The sequence below is a fragment of the Microcaecilia unicolor genome, chromosome 1 (genome assembly GCF_901765095.1).
Source record: "Microcaecilia unicolor chromosome 1, aMicUni1.1, whole genome shotgun sequence".
In the NCBI taxonomy this organism is placed as follows: domain Eukaryota; kingdom Metazoa; phylum Chordata; class Amphibia; order Gymnophiona; family Siphonopidae; genus Microcaecilia; species Microcaecilia unicolor.
Genome location: NC_044031.1, coordinates 579,718,821 through 579,729,967, shown reverse-complemented (window position 1 = coordinate 579,729,967; position 11,147 = coordinate 579,718,821). Strand labels below are relative to the sequence as shown.

At 50.2% G+C, this 11,147-nt stretch overlaps 1 protein-coding gene across 1 annotated transcript in view; it reads right to left on the bottom strand.

The window, feature by feature from the left end:
* Positions 1 to 11,147, bottom strand: part of TBC1D31 (TBC1 domain family member 31) — a 266,141-nt gene that overhangs the window by 62,324 nt on the left and 192,670 nt on the right. The window contains exon 18 of the mRNA XM_030218673.1: positions 10,168 to 10,308. Coding sequence (XP_030074533.1) covers positions 10,168 to 10,308 — 141 coding nt within the window. The remainder of the gene's footprint in view (positions 1 to 10,167; positions 10,309 to 11,147) is intronic.

The following is an 11,147-nucleotide window of genomic DNA, read 5'->3' as shown; positions in this document are numbered from 1 at the left end:
GATGCAACAATATTGCCCCCTTACAGAAGCCCTACCCACCATAGCCTGACATCCTCCTCTCCCCTAGGGCTCTCTTAGGGATCAGCATTGACAGAGCAGCAAGTCCTGGGTGCAGTGATCCTTCTGTGCTGCAGCCCAGGTTGGCACCAATGACCTCTAGTGCTAGTCACAGTACTACTGCTAAAGGTCATCTTATGACCCATAGCAGCAGTACCGCAAGACTGCTGCTAGGTGTCATCCATGAAATTTTAGATTCAGATGCCAATCCGGGTGGCAACAGCGCACTGTGCTAATGGTGTCACTAAGTTGAGCTGTAATCTTAGCAGCTGTAATATCAGCAATTTTGACAACTAGAATGTTATACTGACCCATTTGCTAGCTGTCAGAGACAGCCACACCTCTGCTCACCCATGTTATGCCCATCATCTGCTCACTCTTGTGTTAGGCAGCTAACTTGTGATTTTTACTGTGATGAATGCCTTTTTAGCACTAATGTCAACCATGCAGTAAACCCCATATTAGCTACTTAATACAGCTTAGTTAAAGGGCCCCTTTATTCTTTGAAGCTATTTGTACATATTGTTAAAAAAAATTACTTCTCCCTCTTTTTTTTTTTTAAGTAGCCTAAAAAAAAGAGGAAGAAATCATGTATATAAAGATAATTTAAATACACTAAGAAACTAAATATAATACGCCTCTTTAGGGGGGAATAAGGAACAATCTCTGAGGCAGGGTAATATGTAACAGTTTATGATCAACAACATAGTGCTAAGACAACTCAGGGACGAATTGACCATTTGGGCAACCAGGCAGTGCCCGAGGGCCCAGAGGCTCTAGGGGGCTCAGAGGCTCTGCCCGGATGCACGCCACACACTACAGCCCCCCTCAGTCCTACCTTTAAAGGCGCGCTGCTGGTGATCTAGTGACCTCTGCGGGGGGAACATGTTCTTTCCTGTCCATTGTGCTGCCGCTATTCCCCCTGCCCAGCATCACCGTACTTTAAAAATGGCGGCCGAGACTCACTATGGAAGTATTGTGAGACTGTTGAGACCCATGAGACTACAGCGAGAAGTCTCAGCTGCCATTCTGAAAACAAGATGGCGCCAGCAGGCGGGGGAATAATGGCAATGCAGGAGGCAGGAAAGAACGTGCTTCCCTTCCCCTACACAGACTACTAGAACACCAGGGTCCCTCGGTGGGGGAGGGGGGGGGGGGGGGGGCGACGGCTGTGATGGTAGGGGAGGCAGCAGCTCGGCAGTAGGGGGGTGTCGGGAAGCAGCTGAGCGGTGGGGGGCCCAGACCACTCTCAGTCCACCCTGAGACAACAGGATACTGTTTGCTAATCTATTATACTCGCTCACTGGGAATCACTCCTGCCCCAACTAGACAACTAGGGCTTCTAAGGGAGGCCCTGGGAGGGCCTATGGGTAGTCAGAGGGTGGCGCAGTGGTTGTCGCTTTTGGTCGGGGGAGGGGGCTCTGTTTCAGCTGAAAGTGCATTTTTGGCTGAAACCAAAACATGGCCAGATCAGAGTTTCACGCTGTTTTCAATGCTGAAGCTGAATTCAGTTGGTCTCTAGCCTCTACTAACCTCTGCTGGCACTGGCCCTGGCCCCAGGGAACTACTGTCAGCTGAGTCATATTAAATCAAGACCCGTGGGTCAAGTCTTGGGTCAGTGGAGAAACAACCCCTGCCTCCAAACTATCAGAGTAAAAGTCCATAGATCAGTCATGGAAAGCTCCCAATGGCTAAGAACTCAACTACAGGATCACAGACTGTATGTCAGGGAGTCGGGCCTCAAAGAAACCAGACCTGCTGCACCAGTATGATCTGCACCATCTGTTGAAGGCAGAGAAATACTAGCAAGTCCAGGCTGCAACATTCCATATATTGGTGATGTCACTGGAAAGCACAGGGTTTTTGCCTCCATCTGCTAGTAGAGGACCATAACCCAGCAGTTTGAACTGGTCTAACAGGATAAGAAAACTTTCCATAGTGAACCAAAGCTCAGTTACAAACTGAGAAAGGGAAAATCCATCTCTGGGTGACAAATGAGTGAAAAAACGCTGTGGGGAGTTCAGAGAGGTAGTGGCTGTGCAGTGAGTTCTGAAAAAGCTGTTCAATGTTTGCACCATTGGATGACATCAATTTTTGTGGCTGCTCCAGCTTGCTGGTGGATGGAGAAACCATTTTACAAAGAAAGTTTGCATTTGAAAATTTGCTTGCAGATCAAACTGCCTGTAGAGTTTTAAAAAATTTGATGTCCCCATTCATCCCCCAAACTATGGGCCTTTCCTAAGCAACCAAGAAGATACCCTCAAAATCACAGGAACAACGTCTATAACAGCAAAAGACGCTTTATTTCTAAACTTCTATAAAGATTTATTAAAATGCATATATACCACCTTTACAGCATCTAAGTTTGTTCATAGCAGTTTACAGAAGATCACACTCATAACAAACAAAAACACAATCTCAAACAAAAAAATCCAGCACTTCAATCGTCTCGTAACTCATCATCCAGGATATAAATTAAATCTTACATAGGCGCTGACTCCGTGGGTGCTCGAGCACCCCCAATATTTTGCAACCTGCCGTCACTAACCCAACCAGAACGCGACGTTGGAAGTTCCGGTTCCAACCTCAGCCCTCACCTACCCGCCCTCTTCTCCCACAACAGCCCTCCTTGCCTTCCTGCCGCCCAGCGCTTAAAAGTCATTTTACCTGAAGTTGCGGCGGCAGTGAAAGGAGCTCGCCTTCAGCCTTCCCTTCTCTCTCAGTGTCCTGTTTCCACGAGGGCGGGATGCTGAGAGAGAAGGGAAGGCTGAAGGCGAGCCTGCTCCTTTCACTGCTGCTGTGACTTCAAGTAAAATAACTTTTAAACGCTGGGCGGCAGAAAGGTGAAGAGGGCTGTTGTGGAAGAAGAGGGCGGGCACAGGCAGGTTGGGCTGGGGTTGGAACTGGAACTCGAGGGGGGGGGGCTTAAAGGAGGGGCAGGTGGGGTTTGGGGCAAGTCACTGGACATGAATGGGAGGGCAGGGGAGAGAAGAGAAATCGCTGGACATGGATGGGAGGGCAGAGAAGAATCGCTGGACATGGAGGGGAGGGCAGGGGAGAGAGGAGAGTTGCTGTACATGGATGGATGGAGGGGAGGGCAGGGGAGAGAGGAGAGTTGCTGTACATGGATGGAGGGGAGGGCAGAAGAGTTGCTGGACATGGATGGAGGGGAGGGCAGGAGAAATGCTGGACATGGATGGAGGAGAGGGAAGACAGGAAGGAGATGCACATGGATAGAGGGGAGGAGTTCTGGACATGGATGGAGGGAAGAGAAGACACAGGAAGGAGATGCACATGGATGGAGTGGAGGGGAGAGAGGAGAAGGTAAAATTATGTATCATACCTGATAATTTTCTTTCCATTAATCATAGCTGATCAATCCATAGACTGGTGGGTTGTGTCCATCTACCAGCAGGTGGAGATAGAGAGCAATCCTTTTGCCTCCCTATATGTGGTCATGTGCTGCCGGAAACTCCTCAGTATGTCGATATCCAAGCTCCATCCGCAGGACTCAGCACTTAGAGAATTACACCCACAAAGGGACACTCTGCCCAGCTCACCACCGCCGAAACGGGGGAGGGGAATTAACCCAGCTCATCCCCACACAAGTGGGGGAGGGGAATCCATCCAGCTCATCCCCGCGGAGCGGGGGAGGGACACCACCCCGCCGATGCGGGAGGATCTGGCTTATCCTGCAACCGCAACCGCGGGAGGAGCTGACTGACCCTAACACCGCCGAAGCGGGAGGGGTACAAAGCTGCCCTACTGCCGCACGAAGCGGGAGGGAGCGCCGGCAGAATTTAAGTCTCAATCCAGCCCCGTAAAACGGAGGGGAGAGGAATGCAGCAGCTCACTGTAACACAAATTCGTCTCAACTCTTGAAGAATCCATTGAAAAACTTGAACACAAAGTCCTCCTGAACAGGAACTGAAGACTAAACTTGAACCTGAAATGCAACCAGAATATAAACAATACAGATATCTGGGAGGGGCTATGGATTGATCAGCTATGATTAATGGAAAGAAAATTATCAGGTATGATACATAATTTTACCTTCCATATCACGGGACACTGATGCAACAGGCCCTGCTCCACTGGCAGCCGCAGAGGATCGTCCACTGAGAGCCTGATCAACTCCGCATACCAGGGACGTCTGGGCCAGTCCGGACCCACCAGGATTATCCGGCCTGGATGCTTTGCCACCCGGTCTAGCATCCTGCCCAACATGGGCCAGGGCGGGAACACATAGAGAAGCTCCTGTGTCGGCCACTGTTGGAGAAGAGCATCTACTCCCAGGGATCGAGGGTCTCGTCCTCTGCTGAAAAAGCGCGGCACTTGGCAATTGGCCGATGACGCCATCAGATCTAGGCTCGGCTGGCCCCAGCGCTTCGTGATGTCCAAGAACGCCTGAGCAGATAGCTGCCACTCTCCGGGATCCAAGGTATGGCGACTGAGAAAGTCCGCCTTGACATTCATGACTCCGGCAATGTGGGCCGCTGACAGCTGTTCCAGGTTCGCTTCCGCCCACTGGCATAGATTCATGGCCTCCTTGGCTACAGGGGCGCTCTTGGTACCTCCCTGGCGGATGACATAGGCCACAGCCGTGGCATTGTCCGACAGGACCCGTACTGGCTTCAACGTCAGTACCGGGATGAACTCCAAAAGCGCCAACCGAATGGCTCTGAGTTCCAGGAGGTTGATAGACCACTTTGCCTCTGCAGGAGACCAGAGCCCCTGCGCTGTCCTTCCCAAGCAGTGGGCTCCCCAGCCCGACAAAGAGGCGTCCGTCGTGACGACAATCCACTCCGGGGTCACCAGAGGCATTCCTGCAGACAACTTGTCTGTCTGCAGCCACCAGCTCAGCGCCTTGCGCACTGCTGGGTCCAAGGGAAGGCGCACAGCATAATCCTCCGACACCGGAGTCCAGTGCTGCAGCAGAGAGTGTTGTAGTGGTCTCATATGAGCCCTGGCCCAGGGCACTACTTCCATCGTGGCCGTCATAGAGCCCAACAGCTGCACATAGTCCCAAGCCCGAAGAGGAGAGGCTACTAGGAACTGGTCCACCTGAGCCTGAAGTTTGACAATCCGATTGTCTGGCAGGAACACTCTGCCCACTTGGGTGTCGAATCGAACTCCCAGATACTCCAGGGACTGAGTCGGGCGCAGCTGGCTCTTCTCCCAGTTGATGATCCACCCCAGGGAGCTCAAAAGAGCAATCACCCGGTCCACAGCTTTGCCGCACTCTGCATAAGAGGGGGCTCGGATCAACCAGTCGTCCAGATAAGGATGGACTTGTACTCCTTCCTTTCGCAGGAAGGCCGCGATGACCACCATTACTTTGGAGAAGGTCCGCGGAGCAGTAGCCAACCCGAAAGGGAGGGCTCTGAACTGGAAGTGTCGGCCCAGGACTGCAAAACGCAGAGAGCGTTGATGAGGAGGCCAGATGGGAATATGCAGGTACGCTTCCTTGATGTCCAAGGAAGCCAAGAACTCCCCTGCCTTCACTGCCGCTATAACAGAGCGGAGAGTCTCCATGCGAAAGTGCCGCACTTTCAAGGCCCGATTGACCCCTTTGAGGTCGAGGATAGGCCGGACAGAACCTCCTTTCTTTGGTACCACAAAGTAAATGGAGTAACGTCCCTTGCCAATCTGATTTTCTGGCACCGGAACGACCGCACCCAGGCGTATCAGGTTGTCCAAGGTCTGCTGCACTGCCACAGCTTTGACCGGAGACTTGCAGGGAGAGAGTACAAACCCGTCTCTTAAGGGTCGGCAGAACTCTAGCTTGTAGCCGTCTCTGATGACTTCCAGAACCCAAGCGTCTGAAGTTACCCTGGTCCACTCGCCCAGAAACGAGGACAGGCGTCCTCCAATCTGCACTGGGCCATGGACCAGGGCCCTGTCATTGGGTACGAGACCCTGGGGGAGGACCGGAGGGCGCCCCTCCGGGACGGCGGTCTCTGCGAAAGGAATGCTGCTTGGGGGAGAAGTTCCTTTTGAAGGAAGAGGGGGCAGAGGAGTCCGACTTGCCCGGGCGGTACCGACGGGCTTCCTGAAACCGACCTCTGGAGTTACCAGGGTGAGCACCACTGGCCCGAGCCCTGACCTCTGGTAACCTCTTGCCCCTAGACGTGCCGAGATCGGTCACAATTTTGTCCAGCTTGACCCCAAAGAGCAGCTTGCCTTTAAAAGGCAACTTAGCCAGGCGGGACTTAGATGCGTGGTCAGCAGACCAATGCTTCAGCCAAAGCCATCGCTGCGCAGAGACTGTCTGAGCCATACCTTTAGCCGAGGCTCTCAAGACATCATACAGTAAGTCTGCCAAATAAGCCAGGCCCGATTCCAGGGCCGGCCAGTCAGCCCTCAAGGAAGGATCCGAGGGGGAAGCCCGCTGCACAATCGTCAGGCACGCCCTGGCCACATAGGAGCCACAAACTGAGGCCTGCAAACTTAAAGCAGCCGCCTCGAAGGACGACCTTAAGGCCGCCTCCAATCTTCTGTCTTGGGCGTCCTTTAGGGCCGTGCCACCTTCCACCGGCAACGCCGTTTTCTTAGTCACCGCAGTGATTAAAGAATCCACGGTAGGCCAAAGAAAGGTCTCCCGTTCACTTTCAGGCAAAGGATAGAGGCGGGACACAGCCCTAGCCACTTTGAGGCTCGCTTCCGGGACATCCCATTGAGCCGAAATCAAGGTGCGCATGGCATCATGCACGTGGAAGGTTCTAGGCGGGCGCTTCGTCCCCAGCATAATGGCCGAGCCAACAGGGGCTGAGGGAGAGACGTCCTCTGGAGAGGAAATCTTCAAAATGCTCATGGCCTGCATTAACAGGTTGGGCAAGTCCTCTGAGCAAAAGATCCGCGCTGCAGAGGGGTCATCCGCTCCAACCGAGCGGGAATCCGTCTCCTCCAAGGAATCCCCAAAGGACCGTTGGGAGAACTAAGATACGCTGCCCTCATCTACATCAGAGGAGACAGAGTCCTCTAAGGCCTGGAAATCCACCCCAGGGCGTTTACTTCCGGGGGCCTCAATCCCTTTATCGGACAAGGGAGCAGGGGCAGCGTTTTGCATAAGGAAGGCCTGATGCAGCAGCAAAATAAACTCGGGGGAGAAACCCCCCAGACTGTGCACTTCAGCAGCCTGGGCCACAGCCCTAGACGCACCCTCAACCGGCGCTCGCAAGAGCGGGGGAGAAACATGCTGCGCATCCAAGATGGCGTCCGGCGTGACACTCTGCGAAGGAGCCGCGCGGGAAGAACGGCGCTTAACTTTAGCCGCTTTTCTGCCGTCGCCCAAATGAAGGGCGGCCATGGCATTAACGTCTCCCACCTCAAGGGCGGCCCAAGAAGAAGCCGTCCGAGCAGAGTGGCCGGCCAAGATGGCGGAGGCAAGCAGCGGGGGATGGGCGTTTATGGCGGGAAAACCGCCGCACCGGAGGAAGAACCGGGACACTGACCGGCCTCCAAACTGACACCCAACAAGGGCGAATCAGACTTTAAAACCCCTGCATCCCCGCTAGACGCGCACACGCGGTCCGGGGAGCGATTCTTTGTGCCCTCGCCCTCCGACGCCATCAGCCACGTGAAGATCAATCGGGGAACCCCCTGCCCGCTACAAAAAGGTAAAATTACCTGCTTTCCGCTCCGAGCTGTAACGACCTGGTGTCCCAGTGAGTAGCTGCAATAAACGTTTAAATAAACGTCGAAATAAACGCCCTTAAGGACGTCCAAAAATTTTTTTTTTTTTTTTAAACGGAGCCAGCGGGAGGGGGGAGAAAAGGAGGGACCTGGCACCACCAGGTTTGCACTTGCTCAAGAAGAGCCCTCAACCCCAGGCATTCAACAAAACCTAAAAATTAGGCTTGGAGGCCTAGCCAGAGCTGCTGCTGTGTGTGACCACCACCTGCTGAGATAGAGAACATACTGGGGAGTTTCCGGCAGCACATGACCACATATAGGGAGGCAAAAGGATTGCTCTCTATCTCCACCTGCTGGTAGATGGACACAACCCACCAGTCTATGGATTGATCAGCATGATGATATGGAAATGCTGGATATGGCATGGAGGAAAGCCAGAAGAAGTAGATGCACATGGAGGGGAGAGGAGAAATGCTGGACATTAATGGAGGGAAGGGAAGACAGAGGAGGAGATGCACATGGATGGAGGGGTGAGAGGAGAAATGCTGGACATGGATGAAGGGGAGGGAAGAGAGAGGAAGTGAGATGAACAGGGGTGGAGAGAGAGAAGAAATGCTGGACATGGATGGAGGGGATAGAGGAAAAATGCTGGACATGGATGGAGGAGAGGGAAAAGAGGAGAAAAACTACACATGGATGGAGAAAATAGATGCTGGGTGGGAGAGAGGGGGTAGACGCTGGATAGTGTGAAAATGATAAGGCTACTGTGATGATGAAGCTCCCAAATCAGGATCCCAGATCCCTCTTTCACTCAGGGTGAGCTGGTTCTCAATATGCAGATTTTATGCAAATTAATCGACTACCCTTTTCTGCTCAGGGTGACCTGCTTCTCAAAAGGCAAACATAGTCAGGTCTCACCAATCAGGCTCTTTTCAACACATCTTTATTCCAGCCTCTGGGGCACACTTCTTTTAGCTTACAACACTTTCACAAGCTTAAACCGTTCTTCCAGCTTAACCCTTTCTTCTTTTAGCTTAAAACACTTTCCCAAGCTTAAACAGTTCTTCCAGCTTAAACATTTCATTTCTTTCTACTCAGTGCAATCTTCCCTTTTAAACATTTCTTCTTGCACAGTTCAATATCCATGGATTTCTTCCCCACTGAGCCCTCTCACACAGGCATTTGGGCTCAGTACTAACTCAGTCCCTGGACACACACTCCCTCCTTGTAGCACCCAGCTCTAGACCCACAGTCTCTTCAGCTGGGACACAGAGTACCTCTTCACTGTTCTAGACACAGTCCTTTCATCTGGGACACACAGTACCTCTTCACTGTTCTAGACACAGTCTTTTCACCACCAGGCCATAGGGCTCAGCCAGTACTTCTCATGGGGATCCCTCTGCTTCAGTTACCAGCCTTCTTCCACAGCTGCCAGCTCTTCTTTCCCCCTCACCCTCTGGTGGGGTATTAAGTAGTTAATGACCAAACAGGACCCAGCCCATAACCTGCTGCACCTGTTTCCCCCTCCAGGACTCTCCCCGGTCCTAGCGACCTCCAGCTATACCTCCCCTTACTGGCTCCCTTCAGCAACTCACCCAGCCCTTCTCCCTGGACATTTTAGGGGGTCCACGCCCTCTAGGGGCCCAACCAGGGTAGGACAGCCTCTTCCTTATCACAATAGAGACGGGGGAGAATTAAAATCGAGGAAAGCCCGAGAGGCCGGAGCTTTCTTCTTAATGCAGGGTGAACTTCCTATGTTGATTTGGTAAAGATCCTTCAGGTTGGGAAAGGGGGGGAGGGGGGGAGATTGGGGGGATGGGGGAAGTTACAGAGTGGGTTGGGGGGTTTTGAGAGGGAAGGAGGGACTTTGTTGTAGGGCACCTTAATGTTGATTATCTTTGGAATCTTGCTCTATAGATGGGTATAGATTGTACTTGTTGACACTATGCGAGTTCCTTTCTGTAAGGGGAGTATTATGACAGGATGACATTGTATATATGGCAGGAGCACTCCAGGTATGTGTGGGGGATGGACTTGAGATTCTGCTGGATAATTGCTCAATTATTATATTGTTTGTCATCAATAATAATAAAAATTGTTGAAACATAAAATCGAGGAAAGAAGAAACAAGAGACTGGGACCCACACAATTAGAAACAGTAAACGGCCAGACAACAAAGATAGGAAAAAATGAATTTTATTTTTAGTTTAGGATAAAGTAGTGTGGTAGCTGTGTTAATAAATACAGAAAATGGAAATAAGGTAATATCTTTATTGGACTGGTGCAGGTTGTAGGCAGCCTATCACACTGCCACTGCCCAGGTGAAGACTGCAGCAGACAGGATTTTAAGGTACCCCCCCTCCTCGGGGGGGGGGGGGGGGGGGGGGGGGGGGACGCACCACTTGTAAAAAAAAAAAAAAAAAAAAAGTCAGCACCACCAATCATTTTGAAAAGTTGGCTCCTATGAAATCTTACCTTCTGAGCTTGCAAGTCCTCATCTATCTTTCTTCCTATCAGATTCCAAAACATCTGATCTTCCAGATTAGCCTTTCTGCGACTGGAATCCGATTCTGCTGTTATTTCTTGTGTTACGCTTTCCTGGTCTTTAGCAAGTTGCTGTGAAAGTTTTCCATAAAATGTCATTATTAAGTTAGCATCCTGAGTTTTGATGACCTACTGCCTCGACCTATCTGGCAATGTATGGGTTAACTCCTGCATACTTAAATGCATATCTTTCTTTCTTAAATGATATTACTTTTAGATCTACTAGGAACCAATTTTTTTTTTTTTTTACTAAAGTTTCCTTCATTTTGCCAAGTTAGGGCAAAGAGGATTTTTCTACTTTTTCTTATCAAGATGCACAATTTTGGAATGCTCTTACTTCTTTTCTTATATGGATTTGTGGTTCTCTTCAGTTCAGGAAATTGCTTAAGACATTTCTTTTTAAGAAATTTTACTAAATTAGAATCTTGACTTTTTTTTTTACAAATAATGTTGTATATATATATATATATATATATATATATATATATATATATATATATATATATATATATATATATATATATATATATATATATATATATATATTAATACTGTAATTCCTGAAACTTGCTGTTATCCACAGCAAACTTTACGGTGTTTTGCAGGATATAAGACAGTAGTTATAAATACTACTACTACTATGTTAAATAAGTTTACAGACAATGACATACTTCAGACAATTCAGCAGCATCAACCTATGCTTTGAATACTAAGCTGTGAAACTTAAGACTCCTTCAAGTCGCCAAGTCTCATTTCTCTAACACAATGCAAATTTTTTCAGTACGTCACTAAGGGGGTCCTTTATTAAGGTGCGCTAAAAATGAGCTGGCACGAAACGCTGAGATGCCCATTAAATTCCTACGGGCATCTGTGTTTTTAGCGTGAGCTAAAACGCTAGCTCACCTTAGTAA